Raw genomic sequence first — 17,906 nt, 5'->3', positions numbered from 1 at the left:
TCGACAAATTGAGATGGTCGAAAAGGGGGCCTTACCGTTTTCGACACAAGCATACGGATCGGCAGCTATTCCGCCGATCCAAGTGCTTTTTTTTTTTCGACAAGTCGAATAATTTGGGGTTATAATGAATAGGTCGAAAACTGCTGTCTTTTCGACAAACGGCAGCTTTCGACTTCAATTGAATATGCCCCTATCACTTAAATTGTATGAGGACTCTGTACTCTGCTGTTAATTTCTTTCTCAATTTTGGATCATTAATTTGTTAGTTTTCCAAATATGTGAGGTCAAAAAGAAAAAAACACCATAAAAATGACCTTATTGGAAAAGCGTGTGCAATTTATGAATTTATGTAAACAATTTTAATGTAACAGTGATGTATGTATGTATGTATGTATGTATGTATGTATGTATGTATGTATGTATGTATGTATGTATGTACTCCTATGCAAGGTGAAATATTTTAGACCCAGCCATTCACACAAGCCATCACACATGTTAAAATGTTTACTTAAAACAAAATGAGTGATAGGCAGATTTTCCAAATATTAAAACTGTTTAGTAAAACAATTTGATCATACAAAATTATAATTTTACAAGAATTCCAGAAGGAAGGAATATTGCTTTCTAGAGAAAAGAACATATTTGAGCTCACAGAGCAGAGAATGAAAATATTATGCGTTGCAGAAAACTCCAGAGTAGTGGGATTTACAAAAATATTACAGCATACCCCCATATGTCTCTATGCTATCATGCCCCAAATCTGCCCCTCAAGTATAGGTTATTGGATTAAATAGCAACATAATTTCAACACTGAATGGGGTAACCATACAAAAATTATACCTTCATTTTCTGCAAACCACAGTATATTTCATCATGATCACAATAATGACAAGAAACAAGATGCCTACTGCATTTTGAAATAGCAATCAATTCATGCAGAATGTTCATTGGACAGAGTTTTCAAGGAGGACAGAAGCTCCACTAAAAGTCATTCTCAAGTCAGATCTCAGACTATATATCAATCTCAGATAAAACAGCAGCAGCATTATCACCACAGATTTGGCAGTAAGGAACAAGGTTCCTTCGCTTTGGTTGCCAAATCTAATTAAGGTTGCATGAGCCCAAGTGTGAAGATTTTCAGGCAAACATATCTAAAGGCCTGACGGCCCCTAAACACTATAGGAGCTATGACTTACAGCCATAGGTAAAAAAAGACCATTTAAGATCTATATTTGGTTGCATTTAAGGCAACTTGAAGCATATGCAGGCACTAAACACAAAGAAGAAACATACCCAAAAGAAATAAAAGTTTACACAGAGGCTTTAACTGTAATACAAATACGCTACTCAAGCAAGACACACAGTGAATTTAAAATAATAAAAAAAATTGCTATATTTACACAAATTTAACACAACTATATGGTGATACTTTTTAAAGCCATGTGAAGAATAACAGAAATCAAGTCTTTAATCAAAGAGATATAGAGAGCAAGGTGTGGTACACTCCATGTATGTGCCATGTAACAAGACGCAGGAAAAAAAAAACATGGTGGCCTAACCAGCTTTGCAAAAGGACATACATCTGAAGGTAGTGCTCTATAGAGCTATACCGTTCCACTACCATTGCTCTCTAAAAAGAAAAAAAAAAAAAAAAAAGTTTCCCCTCTTCATATGGGGTACAACAGAGTACAACTTACCTCTCCCTTATTTTTAAGGCTGGGAGACTCCACTGTCTGTTTCCCCAGCAAAAGTTCTCAATGACTTGAGTTATTTTAAAATAATATATATATATATATATATATATATATATATATATATATATATATAAAATATACTGTGAATATTCTCTAAAATCAAAAAAAAGAAAAAAAGAAAAACAAAACAAAATTATAAAAACTTCCAGACTAAAAATGGAGTAGTAAGCAGGGAAACACAAGGATTTCCATGGCAGGCGTCAATCCTATAGACCAACAGCCCTTTCCCACTATTTTTACCGTGGCACTAATAAACCACAATTACAGCTAACACTGAGCTGGTGTGATTGGCACCAACAGTTCTAGAGCATAATAGAAAGAATTGCTAGCTCAATGATTGGCAACATGAGGGGTTATCTTCTTTCGTCTCTTCTGTAGAAGTGGGTTGGAGGCATCTTCAATTTTTTTGATCTTTATCTGCTCGTAGTCAACCCTCATGGTGGCCAGGGCACTGGTCATCTCCTCCTGCAATAAAGGGTGAGAAAATGGGTTTGAACAGTAGAAAAAGAAGAAAACAAATACTGTGGAGGTGAAATCGATGTCAGTTTTAATGGATGGTACTTATATACATATGGGTTCTTTTACAGTTTTGCCCATGCACCACAGAAGGTTCAAAACATAGATAAAAGGGGAAGAGGCAAAATAAAAATTAATGACTATTGCCCTTTGTCACAACCCATTAAGAAAAGAAGGAAAAAAAACACACAACAGTGCCTGATATATCACACAGGAACCCAAGGGACCACTTACAGCAGTGAATAAGAGGTGTTGCCAATATCACAAGTTATAATCCATAGAAAAAAATACAGCGTCAGTGAAAACTTGTTTAGTCAAATAACCAGACCTATACATGTATATGCTAAATAAATTTATTTTAAATGAGAATCTCTATGAAAAATCATAAAATTCCTAATATCCCAATAAGCTTCACAATAAATCAGTATAGAGGTGAGTGATACAGTTAATGAACCATAACAATCTATAACCACAATGTAACAGTCTGGTAAACGTGTATAAAAAAAAAAAAAAAAAAAAGATTAAAATACTCTGCAGAGTAATAAAATGTCAATATCTATAAGCTCAGTCTCAAAAAACAAAACAAAAACATAGCTATAGGAGAAAACTAATTCAGCAGGACTCCAGTGTCCTTAATTGCTCCTAGGTGGATAAAGTATTAATATTAGTTTATACACATTCTTGCTCCTCCAGTTACAGTACAGGGGGCATTAAAAAAAAAAAAAAAAAAAAAAAAAAAACACAACAACAAAATCTAGGAATTTAATACCTACCAGTAATTCCTTTTCTCGTAGTCTGTAGGGGATACTGGGATGGTATTAGTACCATGGGGTATAGATTGGGTCCATTGAAACCTTGGCACTTTAAAAATCTTCAGTGTGTGCTGGCTCCTCCCCTCTATGTCCCTCCTACAGACTCAGTCTAGGAAAACTGTGCCCGAGGACACGGACAAACTTTGAGAGAAGGAAAATCGATATGAACAGCGGTGAGTTAACGAACCAACACACAACATTAACAAAGGTTAGCAACGCTAACCAGAACAGGAACAGGGACAGTAGACCCAACCAAGAAACATAAGTATACAGGAAAACCACGAACCCCTGAGATGGGCGCCCAGTTCCCCTACGGACTACGAGAAAAGGAATTACCAGTAGGTATTAAATTCCTATTTTCTCTAACATCCCAGGGCATACTGGGATGGTATTAGTACCATGGGGAAGCACCAAAGCTCCCAGACCGGGTGGAAGAGTGCAGAGACCCCTGCAAAACTGATTGACCAAACTGAAGGTCCTCAGAGGCCAAGGTATCGAACTTGTAGAACTTCACAAACGTGTTCGAATCCGACCAAGTATCAGCTTGGCATAACTGCAAAGCTGAGATTCCACGGGCAGCCGCCCAGGAAGAACCCACCGACCTTGTGGAGTGGGCCTGAATAGAAGTCGGCAATGGCAATGCAGCTGAAGAGTAAGCCTGTTGGATTGTCAGACTGATCCAACGAGCAATGGACTGTTTTGAAGCAGGACATCCAATCTTAGTAGCATGGTAGAGGACAAACAGCGAGTCAGTCTTTCTGCGACGAGCAGTCCTCTTGACGTAAGTCTTCAAAGCCCGAACCATGTCCAGGGACTTTGGAGTAACCGATGTGTCAGACGACACCAGAACCACAATCAGCTGATTTATGTGAAAATTGCTCAGAGTTCCAGAATGTTTTTTGGAAGGGAGGACTCCCGTCTCGACCGCCTTCCTTGGAACTGAGCACCTTGGGTCACAGCACCCAACCCGCGGAGGCTCGCTTCCGTTGTCAACAGAATCCAAGACTGGATTCCGAACTGTCGACCCTCTACCAGGTGAGAGATCTGCAACCACCATAGCAGGGAAATCCTCACTTTCGGTAAGAGGGATATCCTCTGGTGCATATGAAGATGCGATCCCGACCATTTGTCCAGCAGATCCACTTGAAATGGACAGGCATGAAACCTTCTGTACTGAATTGCCTGATAGGAGGCCACCATCTTGCCCAGGAGGCGGATGCAAAGGTGCACCAAAATCTTGCGGGGCTTGAGTACGGAGTGGACCATAGACTAAATTGTCAAGGCTTTGTCCATAGGGAAGAAAACCTTCTGAGACAGTGTCCAGTATAATCCCCAGGAACTAAAGTCTTTGCGACTGTTCCAGTTGCGATTTCTGTAGATTCAGGATCCACCCGTGGTCCGTTAGAAGTTGGTAGTCAGGTTGATGCTTTGCAACAGTCGCTCTCTAGACACTGCTTTTATGAGGAGATCGTCCATGTAAAGGACAATGTTCACTCCCATCACGCGGAGTTGCAGCATCATCTCCGCCATAACTTTCGTGAACACCCTCGGTGCAGTGGATAGGACAAAGGGCAAGGCCCGAAACTGGAAGTGGCGGTCCTGCAACGCAAATCTGCGATAAGCCTGATGAGGGAGCCATATCGCTATGTGCAGGTATGCATCCTTGATAACCAGGGATACCAGAGACCACCACTCGTAGAGATTCCATCTTGAACTTGAACACATAGGTTCAGAGACTTGATGTTCAAGATCGGTTTCGGTACCACGAATAGGCTTGAATAAAATCCCCCGTTTTGGAACAGAGGAGGGACTGAAACAATAACCTGTGTTTGTAGCAGTTTTTGAATGGCGTCCTGCAAGGTAACTCTTGCTACAGGTGAAGCTGGTAAGCCCGACCTGAAGAATCTGTGAGGAGGGAGTGCTTGAAATTCTAACCAGTAACCTTGGGATATTAGATCTCTTACCCAAGGGTCCCGGCAGGATCCTGTCCAAACCTGTGCGAAATATTGCAGTCGAGCACCCACCTGATAGTTCCCCCTGCAGCTGGGGTCAACATTCACGCAGAAGGCTTAGTGGAGGAAGAACCGGATGTCTGGGTCCAGGGATCCAGTGGCTGCTGGTCTGCGAGATTTTCCTTGTGTACCTCTAGCTGCATTGGAGGCACCCCTGGTCCTATCTCGAAATCTGGCCACACGAAAGGACTGTGAAGAGGGGCCGGGGTAAGATCTTCTAGCCGGAGGAGCTGCAGATGGCAGATAGGTGGACTTACCTGCTGTTGCTTGCAAAACCCACTTGTTTAGTTCATCACCAAACAAGGCATCTCCTGTGAAGGGAAAAGATTCTCAATGCCTTTTTTGGAATCAGCATCCGCTGTCCATTGTCGTAGCCATAGTGCCCTGTGAGCTGATACTGCCATAGCTATGAAGCGGGCATTAATGAGGCCCATCTCCTTGATTGCCTCACTCATGAAGTTAGCCGCATCCTGGATATGTTGCAACAGAGTCAGGATCTCATCCTGAAGCACAGTGTCAAACCCTTCAATTATATTACCAGACCATTTGACCATGATCCAACCACAAGCTATTGTGGGTCTCCCACCGCAGTGTAAATGGATTTGAGCGTAGTTTCAATTTTAGGATCCGCAGGATCTTTCAGGGAGATCGCACCAGGTACAGGCAGTACAATTTTTCATGACAGCCTGGAGACTGAAGTATCCACAATAGGTGGATTTTCCCACACTTTTCTATCTACGGGAGGAAAGAGGTTAGCAAACGCTTAGGGGTTTGACAGTTTTTGTCAGGATTAACCCATGTCTCCTTAAAGAGTGTTTAATTCCTTTGAGACAGGAAATGTGGCAGTAGATTTAGGCTTCACATTAAAAAATGACTTCATCAGGCTCTGCCTCTTTATCTGGGATATTGAGGACCTCCCTAATAGAATATATTAGGGCTTCTGCACCCTGAGACAGAGTAATGTCACCTTCGTCCCCATCTATTTCTCCTTCTTCCAATTCTGGCATGTCAGTGTCAGATTGGAGCACCTGTGGGAGTGTGCGTTTCTGTGAAACCAACAGCGAGGCACAGAAGCCGGTCTGTGGTCAGAAGTGTGAACTAAAAAATCATCCACAGATTTTTTAAGCAGTTGTCTTTCCTGCCTGGCAGTAGCCAATTCAGCATTAATATTAGATATCATTCCTTTAAAAGAATCCAGCCATGCTGGTTCCTGCTCCCCTAAGAGAGGGGAGTGCACTGAGTAAACCGCAGAGATTCCCCAGGAGAAGGGGAAAAATTTGTGGCTACATGAGGGACATACAGCCTTTTTGGCTGACATGTCTGTACAGCAGAACGAACACACACACACACACAGACAGACAGACAATAGCAGTGAAACAACACAGTAACAGTGATATAACACAGAACACCAAACAGCCTGTATGGAGTGACACAGAGAGAGAGAGGGAGAGGGAGAGTACCAGCACACTATGCCTCAACAGCTAAAGTAAAGTCTAGCCAGGCATAAACTAGAGCCTTAGATAAGGGGACTAGTTTCACTTTCAATATATATTGCTCCTACCTTTCTACAAACCCCTTGGTACCAGTACAAGGTGTATTCAGAGTGTCCTTGGAGGAGCAGCTCTTCCCTGCATGCAGCCTGGAGTCTGATGCAGCAGGAAATGGTGCATTCTGAGCTGCTGGTTCCGCTCTCCGGGAAGCCCCACCCCCTCAATGGCACGCAGTCCCTGCAATATATTTATACTGGCTTTCATTATGTTTGCATAGAAAACGGGGTTAAAACCCCTTTACTGCACCAGCGCCAGTCTGTGGATATGCAGCAGGCACCGCCGCACCCTCATGCCGCCATAATAACCGGGGACCAGCTAACCGGGACCCCGGTTCTTGTACTCACCGCACCAGTGTCTTCAGCTCTGTTAGGGGTGGCGGCATGCTGTTGGAGTGCGCGCACACCCTGGGGGTAATGCGAAACACCTCAGAAGCTTTGTCCTGTCAGCGGGGATCCGGACCATTAACCCTGTAAGAGGTTGGTTCGGTCCCTCGCCTAAGTTCCACGACGCAGGCAGACTGGTGCCAGCCAGTGCTGTCTGAAAATAGCTAACTAAAATAAAGTTTTGAAGAAAACTCTGTTGCTCCAGAGAATGCACCCGGCTACTTGGGCACATTTTTCTAAACTGAGTCTGTAGGATGGGAATAGAGGGGAGGAGCTAGCACACACTGAAGATTTCTAAAGTGCCAAGGCTCCAATGGAGCCAATCTATAACCCATGGTACTAATACCATCCCAGTATCCCCCCTGTCCCGTTCACTGTGGACAGCAAGCCCAGCGTCACCCCTCCACCCCCTTTCACTCAACATCTCTCTCCCAGTTATCGGCAGGAGCAATATCCCGATGTTAACAGATTATCAAAATTAATGTTTGCATTTGTAAAATATTAAAACAATTTAAAAAATAAATAAATTCTAATAAAAACTTTGTGGACAAGTTTAAAAACATGTTCAACTAATTCTGTGACAGAGAAAAAACCCACAACATTTTCAGGGAGGTTTTTTGAGGGGAAAAAATTGGCAGTTAAGTGGTTAATTGTAGCATTTATTGTGTCGCTTATTGGGATATTTCAATTTTTTTTTTATTTTTCAGAGATTCTCATTTTAAATAAACCAATTTATTTTTTTTATACTAGTCTGGTTCTTTGACTAAACAAGGTTTCATTGGCGAAGGTTTGTCAATTAAAAGGAGATTTACAGTAGACTTACCATGGTTAAATCTTTTTCTGCAAGGTACTCTAGATTCCACAGGGAATACATTGGGGTGAAGAGTTGCATCTTGATCTGAGGCACCAACAGGCTAAAGCTTTGACTGTTCCCAGGATGCACTGCACCGCCATCTCTATAACCCAGTCTCCAGGCACTGGAGCTCAGTTTCGTTAACCAGTCCAATGCAGTAGCAGGTAAAAGAGACGGCTGATGTTAGTCACAAAGAACCACATTCTCACGACAGGAGAAGGGACCAGCGGCTAATGCCATACAAACCCAAAGAAGCTAAGTGCGTCAGGGTGGGTGCCCTGTGGAATCCAGTGTACCTCGCAGAAAGAGATGTAACCATGGTAAGTCTACCATAAATCTCCTTTTCTGCAGCGGGGTACACTGGGATTCCACAGGGAATACATTGTGGATGTCATAAAGCAGTTCCTCATGGGAGGGGACGCAACGGAGCGGGCACAAGAACCCGGCGTCCAAAGGAAGCATGCTGGGAGGCGGCAGTATCAAAGGCATTCAACCTAATGAACATCTTCACTGAGGACCATGTAGCCACCTTGCACAATTGTTCAGCAGACGCACCACGGCGGGACGACCAAGAAGGTCCAACAGACCGAGTAAAATGGGTTTTGATAGCAGCAGGAGCTGAGAGGCCAGCCTGCGAATAGGCTTGTACAATCACCATTCTAATCCATCTTGCCAAGGTTTGCTTATTCGCAGGCCATCCACGTTTGTGAAAACCAAAAGTACAGAAAGGGTATCTGACCTCCTGATAGAGGCAGTCCTCTCCACGTAGGTAGAGAGAGCCATATCACATTCAAAGACCGTTCTTTTGAAGTCAAACCAAAAGAGATAAAAGCCGGAAACACAATCTCTTGGTTAAGATGGAAAGAAGATACCACTTTAGGGAGATAACCGGGGTGAGTTAGAAGAACTGCCCGGTCACGGTGAAAAATCATAAAAGGGTGGACGACAGGACAAAGCGACTAAGTCAGACACCCTCCTAGCAGAGGCAATAGCCAGCAGAAACACAACCATAAGCGTAAGGCATTTAAGGTCCACAGACTCAAGAGGTTCAAATGGAGACTCTTGTAGGGCATTTAAGACAACAGACAGATACCATGGAGCCACAGGAGGGACATAGGGAGGCTGAAGCCGTAAAAAACCGCCTGAGTGAAAGTATGAACGTCAGGAATAGATGCAATTTTTCTCTGAAACCACACCGACAAGGCAGAAATATGAACCTTGAGGGAGGCCAGATGAAGGCCCTGTTGCAGAAAAGCCAAAAGCCTTGAAGTTCTGAATGAATAGGCATCAATATTCTTAGCAGCACACCATGTGAAGTAAGAGTTCCAGACCCTGTAATAAATCCGTGCAGAAGCTGGTTTGCGGGCCTTCAACATAGTTTGACTAACCGCCTCAGAGAATCCCTTTGCCCGCAGGAGTGAAGCTTCAAGAGCCACGCCGTCAAAGCCAGTCTGGCCAAGTCCAGATAGACACAAGGGACCTGAACGAGGAGGTCTGGGCGTCGAGGAAGTAGAAGACGACGCTCTAGCGATAGACCCTGCAGGTCTGAGAACCAATGCCGTCTGGGACACGCTGAAGAAACTAGAAGTTAGTATTCCTCTTTCTTGCTTGAACTTCCGTAGTACCCTGGGCAGGAGTGACACTGGAGAGAACACTTATGGCAGCCGAAAGTTCCATGGAATTGCCAGTGCGTCCACGAACACTGCTTAAAGATCCCTTGTCCTTGATCCGAAGACCGGAACCTTGTGATTGTGTCGAGACGCCATCAGGTCTACATCTGGTAGGCCCCACTTGTCCACTAGGAGTTGAAAGACTTCCGGATGAAGACTCCACTCTCCGGCGTGAACGTCCTGACGACTGAAGAAATCAGCTTCCCAGTGAGTACTCCGAGAATGAACACTGCCGATATTGCTGGCAGATGGCGTTTCACCCAACGGAGGATTTTTAAAACTTCCAGCATTGCCATGCGGCTTCGAATGCCGCCTTGATGATTTATGTATGCCACCATGGTGGCGTTGTCTGATTGTACTTGAACAGGCCTGTTCTGTACTAGAGGCAGGGCCAGTGTCAACGCATTGAACACTGGCCGCAATTCCAGAATGTTTATCGGGAGGAGAGAGATTCCTCCCTGGTCCACCGACCCTGGAGAGAATGTTGCTCCAACACCGCGCTCCAACACTGCAGACTGGCGTCCATTGTCAGGAGGACCCAATTAGAGATCCAGAAGGGACGGCCCCTGCTCAACTGCTGGTCCAGTAGCCACCAGCTCAGTGACAGACGAACCTCCGGAGTCAAGGAGATCATTTGAGACCTGATACGAAGAGGTAGGCCGTCCTACTTGAAAAGGATTAACCTCTGCAGAGGGCAGGAATAAAATTGAGCACTCTCTACCATGTCGAAAGCCAACACCATGAGGTCTAGTACTTACACTCGGTGATGCATCAACACTCTTGGGTGAGAAAGGAAATATCTGATCCTGTCCTGAAGTTTCAGGACTTTCTCTGGGAGATAAAAGCAATCATTGGCTGTGTATGTCCAGCAGTGACCCCAGGTGCACCATGCTCCGAGCAGGGACCAGCGAGGTCTTTTTAGGTTGATGAGCCACCCGTGAGCTTGTAAGAATTGAACCGTCACTTCCAGATGACAGAGGAGAACATCTTTGGAGTTCGCCAGGATCAGCAAGTCATCCAGAGGCGGTGAAAAGAGCAGTCATCACGGTCATGACCTTAGTGAAGATCCGAGGGGCCGTGGCCAATACAAAAAACAGCGCTGGAATTGATAATGTAGGTTGTCAATAGTAAACCGCACATATTGCTGATGTGACATGGCAAAAGGTATGTGCAGGTAAGCATCCTGTATGTCCAAGGATACCATATAGTCTTCGGGTTCCATGGCCAGCACAATAGAGCGCAGAGTTTCCATACGGAATTTGGATACGCTCACAAAATTGTTCAATGACTTGAGGTTTAGTATAGGCCAGAAGGACAGAGGTACCGGCACTACCACTCCTGTGTCCAGGAGGGATTGTACAACCAAGTGTAGAGCTTGCGCTTTTAACGGATGCGAAGGGATAACCATTGTGCAAAACTGGGGAGAGGGAGACGTCTCTTGAAAGAAGATTGCGTACCCATTAGAGACAACTTCCCGCACCCAGGCATCCGAAGTGGTCTTTAACCAGGCCTGGGCGAACTGCAGAAGTCGGCCTCCCACCCTGGGGTCCCCCAGGGGGAGGCCCGCCCCGTCATGCAGCAGGCTTGTCTTGTTCGGAAGCAGGCTGATGGGTGGCCCAGGATTGTTTAGATTTGGGCATAATGGTTTTGAAATCACGAGCCTGTCTCAGGTAAGCCTGACCTTTTGCTTTCCCTGGAGGTCGAAAGGAATGAAAAATAAGATTTTACTCACCGGTAAATCTATTTCTCGTAGTCCGTAGTGGATGCTGGGAACTCTGTAAGGACCATGGGGAATAGCGGCTCCGCAGGAGACTGGGCACAACTAAAGAAAGCTTTAGGACTACCTGGTGTGCACTGGCTCCTCCCACTATGACCCTCCTCCAGACCTCAGTTAGGATACTGTGCCCGGAAGAGCTGACACAATAAGAAAGGATTTTGAATCCCGGGTAAGACTCATACCAGCCACACCAATCACACCGTATAACTCGTGATACTATACCCAGTTAACAGTATGAAACATAACTGAGCCTCTCAACAGATGGCTCATAACAATAACCCTTTAGTTAGGCAATAACTATATACAAGTATTGCAGACAATCCGCACTTGGGATGGGCGCCCAGCATCCACTACGGACTACGAGAAATAGATTTACCGGTGAGTAAAATCTTATTTTCTCTGACGTCCTAGTGGATGCTGGGAACTCCGTAAGGACCATGGGGTTTATACCAAAGCTCCCAAACGGGCGGGAGAGTGCGGATGACTCTGCAGCACCGAATGAGAGAACTCAAGGTCCTCCTCAGCCAGGGTATCAAATCTGTAGAATTTTGCAAACGTGTTTGACCCTGACCAAGTAGCAGCTCGGCAAAGTTGTAAAGCCGAGACCCCTCGGGCAGCCGCCCAAGAAGAGCCCACCTTCCTCGTGGAATGGGCCCTCACTGATCTAGGATGCGGCAGTCCAGCCGCAGAATGCGCAAGCTGAATTGTGCTACAAATCCAGCGAGCAATCGTGTGCTTTGATGCAGGAGCACCCAGCTTGTTGGGTGCATATAGGATAAATAGCGAGTCAGTTTTCCTGACTCCAGCCGTCCTGGAAACCTTAAATTTTCAAGGCCCTGACTACGTCCAGTAACTTGGAATCTTCCAAGTCCCTAGTAGCCGCAGGCACTACGATAGGTTGGTTCAAGGGAAACGCTGATACCACCTTAGGGAGAAACTGGGGACGAGTCCTCAATTCTGCCCTATCCATATGGAAAATCAGATAAGGGCTTTTACGTGACAAAGCCGCCAATTCTGACACACGCCTGGCCGAAGCCAAGGCCAAAAGCATTACCACTTTCCTCGTGAGATATTTTAGATCCGCGGTTTTAAGTGGCTCAAACCAATGTGACTTTAGGAAACTCAACACCACGGTGAGATCCCAAGGTGCCCCCGGAGACACAAAGAGAGGCTGAGTATGCAGCACTTCCTTAACAAAAGTCTGAACTTCAGGCAGTGAAGCCAGTTCTTTTTGGAAGAAAGTGTACAGAGCCGAAATCTGGACCTTAATGGAAGCCAATTTTAGGCCCATAGTCACTCCTGACTGTAGGAAGTGCAGAAATCGACCCAGTTGAAATTCTTCTGTTGATGCCTTCCAGGCCTCACACCAAGCAACATATTTTCACCATATGCGGTGATAATGTTGTGCGGTCACATCTTTCCTAGCCCCAATCAGTGTAGGAATGACTTCCTCCGGAATGCCTTTTCCCTTTAGGATCCGGTTTTCAACCGCCATGCCGCCAAACGCAGTCGCGGTAAGTCTTGGAACAGACAGGGCCCCTGCTGCAGCAGGTCCTGTCTGAGCGGCAGAGACCATGGGTCCTCTGAGATCATTTCTTGAAGTTCTGGGTACCAAGCTCTTCTTGGCCAATCCGGAACCCCGAGTATAGTTCTTACTCCTCTCCTTCTTATTATTCTCAGTACCTTAGGTATGAGAGGCAGAGGAGGGAACACATACCCCGACTGGTACACCCACGGTGTCACCAGAGCGTCCCCAGCTATCGCCTGAGGGTCCCTTAACCTGGCGCAATATCTTTTTAGCTTTTTGTTGAGGCGGGACGCCATCATGTCCACCTGTGGCCTTTCCCAATGGTGTACAATCATTTGGAAGACTTCTGGATGAAGTCCCCACTCTCCCGGGTGGAGGTCGTGTCTGCTGAGAAAATCTGCTTCCCAGTTGTCCACTCCGGGAATGAACACTGCTGACAGTGCTAACACATGATTTTCCGCCCATCGGAGAATCCTTGTGGCTTCTGCCATCACCATCCTGCTTCTTGTGCCGCCCTGTTGGTTTACATGGGCGACCGCCGTGATGTTGTCTGACTGAATCAGTACCGGCTGGTTTTGAAGCAGGGGTCTTGCTTGACTTAGGGCATTGTAAATGGCCCTCAGTTCCAGAATGTTTATGTGTAGGGAAATTTCCTGATTCGACCATAGTCCCTGGAAGTTTTTTCCCTGTGTGACTGCCCCCCAGCCTCGAAGGCTGGCATCCGTGGTCACCAGAACCCAGTCCTGTATGCCGAATCTGCGGCCCTCTCGAAGATGAGCACCCTGCAGTCACCACGGCAGAGATACCCTGGTCCTTTGAGACAGGGTTATCAGCCGATGCATCTGAAGATGCGATCCGGACCACTTGTCCAACAGGTCCCACTGAAAAGCTCTTGCATGGAACCTGCCCAATGGCATTGCTTCGTAGGAAGCTACCATTTTTCCCAGGACTCGCGTGCAGTGATGCACCGACACCTGTTTTGGTTTCAGGAGGCCTCTGACTAGAGATGACAGCTCCTCGGCTTTCTCCTCCGGGAGAAACCCTTTTTTCTGGTCTGTGTCCAGAACCAACCCCAGGAACAGTAGAAGTGTCGTAGGAACCAGCTTTGCTGTTGTAGCACTTCCCGAGATAGTGCTACCCCGACCAATAACTGCTCCTTGGACCTCGCTTTTATCAGGAGATCGTCCAAGTACGGGATAATTAAAAACTCCCTTTTTTTTTTTTGAAGGAGTATCATCATTTCGGCCATTACCTTGGTAAATACTCTCGGTGCCGTGGACAGACCGAACGGCAACGTCTGGAATTGGTAACGACAACCCTGTACCACAAAACTGAGGTACTCCTGGTGAGGATGGTAAATGGGTACATACAGGTAAGCATCCTTGATGTCCAGAGATACCATGTAATCTCCCTCGTCCAGGCTTGCAATAACCGCCCTGAGCGATTTCATTTTTAACTTGAACCTTCGTATATAAGTGTTCAAGGATTTCAATTTTAGAATGGGTTTCACCGAACCGTCTGGTTTCGGTACCACAACATTGTGGAATAGTAACCCCGGCCTTGTTGAAGGAGGGGGTACCTTGATTTTCACCTGCTGGAAGTACAGCTTGCAGATTTGAGGTAACGGCGAGAGGGAGTCGCCTCGAACTCCAGCTTGTATCCCTGTGATACTACATGCAGAACCCAGGGATCCACCTGTGAGCGAGCCCACTGGACACTGAAGTTCTCGAGACGCGCCCCCCACCGCACCTGGCTACACCTGTGGAGCCCCCGCGTCATGCGGTGGACTCAGAGGAAGCGGGGGAAGAATTTTGATCCTGGGAACTGGCTGACTGGTGCAGCTTTTTCCCTCTTCCCTTGTCTCTGTGCAGAAAGGAAGCGCCTTTGACCCGCTTGCTTTTCTGAAGCCGAAAGGACTGTACCTGATAATACAGTGCTTTCTTAGGCTGTGAGGAAAACCTGAGGTAAAAAATGTTTTCTTCCCAGCTGTTGCTGTGGATAAGAGGTCCAGAGACCATCCCCAAACAATTCCTCACTCTTATAAAGCAGAATCTCTATGTGCCTTTTAAAGTCAGCATCACCTGTCCAGTGCCGGGGCTCTAATACCTTCCTGGCAGAATGGACATTGCATTAATTCAGGATGCCAGCCGGCAAAATATCCCTCTGTGCATCCCTCATATATAAGACGACGTCTTTAATATGCTCTTATGTTAGTAAAATAGTATCCCTGTCTGACAGGGTCACAGACCACGCTGCAGCAGCACTATCCATGCTGAGGCAATTGCAGGTCTCAGTCTAGTACCTGAGTGTGTAAATACAGACTTCAGGATAGCCTCCTGCTTTTTATCAACAGGTACCTTCAAAGTGGCCGTATCCTAAGACGGCAGTGCCACCTTTTTTGACAAACGTGTGAGCGCCTTATCCACCCTAGGGGATATCTCCCAGCGTAACCTATCCTCTGGCGGGAAAGGGTACGCCATCAGTAACTTTTTAGAAATTACCAGTTTCTTATCGGGGGAACCCACGCTTTTTCACACACTTCATTCACTCATCTGATGGGGGAACAAAACACTGCCTGCTTTTCCTCCCCAAACATAAAACCCTTTTTTAGTGGTACTTGGGTTAATGTCAGAAATGTGTAACACATTTTTTATTGCCGGGATCATGCAACGGATGTTCCTAGTGGATTGTGTATATGTCTCAACCTCGTCGACACTGGAGTCAGACTCCGTGTCGACATCTGTGTCTGCCATCTGAGGTAACGGGCGTTTTTTGAGCCCCTGATGGCCTTTGAGACGCCTGGGCAGGCGCGGGCTGAGAAGCCGGCTGTCCCACAGCTGTTACGTCATCCAGCCTTTTATGTAAGGAGTTGACACTGTCGGTTAATACCTTCCACCTATCCATCCACTCTGGTGTCGGCCCCACAGGGGCGACATCACATTTATCGGCATCTGCTCCGCCTCCACATAAGCCTCCTCATCAAACATGTCGACACAGCCATACCGACACACCGCACACACACAGGGAATGCTCTTACTGAGGACAGGACCCCACAAAGCCCTTTGGGGAGACAGAGAGAGAGTATGCCAGCACACACCAGAGCGCTATATAATGTAGGGATTAACACTATAACTGAGTGAATTTTCCCCAATAGCTGCTTGTATAAACAATATTGCGCCTAAATGTAGTGCCCCCCCCCCCTCTCTTTTTAACCCTTTGAGCCTGAAAACTACAGGGGAGAGCCTGGGGAGCTGTCTTCCAGCTGCACTGTGAAGAGAAAATGGCGCCAGTGTGCTGAGGGAGATAGCCCCGCCCCTTTTTCGGCTGACTTTTCTCCCGCTTTTTTATGGATTCTGGCAAGGGTATTTATCACATATATAGCCTCTGGGACTATATATTGTGATTATTTTGCCAGCCAAGGTCTTAACATTGCTGCTCAGGGCGCCCCCCCCCCCCCTAGGGCCCTGCACCCATCAGTGACCGGAGTGTGAGGTGTGCATGAGGAGCCATGGCGCACAGCTGCAGTGCTGTGCGCTACCTTGGTGAAGACTGAAGTCTTCTGCCGCCGATTTTCCGGAACACTTCTTGCTTCTGGCTCTGTAAGGGGGCCGGCGGCGCGGCTCCGGGACCGAACATCAAGGCCGGTTCCTGCGGTCGATCCCTTTGGAGCTAATGGTGTCCAGTAGCCTAAGAAGCCCAAGCTACCACAAGCTAGGTAGGTTCGCTTATTCTCCCCTTAGTCCCTCGCTGCAGTGAGTCTGTTGCCAGCAGATCTCACTGTAAAATAAAAAACCTAAATATACTTTCTTTCTAGGAGCTCAGGAGAGCCCCTAGTGTGCATCTAGCTCAGCCGGGCACAAGATTCTAACTGAGGTCTGGAGGAGGGTCATAGTGGGAGGAGCCAGTGCACACCAGGTAGTCCTAAAGCTTTCTTTAGTTGTGCCCAGTCTCCTGCGAAGCCGCTATTCCCCATGGTCCTTACGGAGTTCCCAGCATCCACTAGGACGTCAGAGAAAGTAGTACGTAGTACTCTTAGCCTTCGGAGCAGAAGGATTAGTACTTGGGAGAAACGCAGTCTTGGCAGTCGCCAAGTCAGTCACAATCTTGTTTAGATGCTCCACAAATAGGATGTCTACCTTAAAAGGGAGCACCTCCAAGGTCTTTTTGGAGTCCAGGTCCACCTTCCAGGATCTCAACCACAGAATTCAGCGAGCCAGGATAGACGTAGTAAACGCCTTGGCCGCCATTGCACCTGCCTCAGAGGCCGCCTCCTGAATATAGTGGGAGGCTGCGGTAATATAAGACAGATATTGTCTGGCAGTGTCAGAAAAATCCTGAGGCAGCTCATCTTCAACTGCCTGAACCCATGCTTCAATTCCATTCGCAGCCGAGAGGCTACCATAGTGGGTCTATGTAAAGCACCGGTAAGAGAGTAAATAGACTTCAGGCATCCCTCCACGCGCTTATCCGTCGGTTCCTTCAGTGAGGTGACGGTGGTGACAGGCAGAGTAGATGACACTACAAGACGGGCAACATTGAGAGTCAACCGGCGGTGGAGTTTCCCATTTGTTACTCAACTTTTGTCTAACCAAAGATTGATTTAATTGTTGTAATTGGGTAGACAGAGTGTCCGCCCATGGCGGATTAACTACAGGGACAATATGTGGCTGTAATGGCACAGTAAGTCCCACAGGGGGCGTAAGACGTGTTACAAGTGTATTCAGCATACTTGAGAACGCTGCCCAAGGTGGGTCCTGATTGGCCACAGGTGCTGCAGGTAGACTGGGAGGTATATGGCACCCAGCGCCTGAACCAGCAGCTAAAAGGTAAATCCGTGGTGCCAGCACTGCAGGATGCAGAAGTGTCCGCGAATTGCCTGCCCTGTGTGGCAGACATTATAGGGAATGTAGCCTTAGAGCGTAACAGTACAATAAAGCCAGACAAACACAATACCTGCAAATAACCCCCTGTGTTATGCCACAGTAAATACAGGGCCAAACAGATTTAAGCGGTAGGAGGTGACTGAAATACACAGTAATAAATACCGAACT

General features: G+C 46.6%; 1 protein-coding gene across 1 annotated transcript in view; it reads right to left on the bottom strand.

Annotated features, from left to right (window-relative positions):
• Positions 1 to 534: 534 nt before the first annotated feature.
• The window catches only part of MAPKAPK2 (MAPK activated protein kinase 2), a 209,888-nt gene continuing 192,516 nt past the window's right edge, over positions 535 to 17,906 (bottom strand). Inside the window, exon 10 of the mRNA XM_063955175.1 lies at positions 535 to 2,219. Coding sequence (XP_063811245.1) covers positions 2,085 to 2,219 — 135 coding nt within the window. The 3' untranslated portion in view covers positions 535 to 2,084. The remainder of the gene's footprint in view (positions 2,220 to 17,906) is intronic.

The sequence above is a fragment of the Pseudophryne corroboree genome, chromosome 2 (genome assembly GCF_028390025.1).
Source record: "Pseudophryne corroboree isolate aPseCor3 chromosome 2, aPseCor3.hap2, whole genome shotgun sequence".
NCBI classification, from domain to species: domain Eukaryota; kingdom Metazoa; phylum Chordata; class Amphibia; order Anura; family Myobatrachidae; genus Pseudophryne; species Pseudophryne corroboree.
Note: the sequence above shows the minus strand (reverse complement) of the source record. Positions and strands in the feature narration are given on the sequence as shown.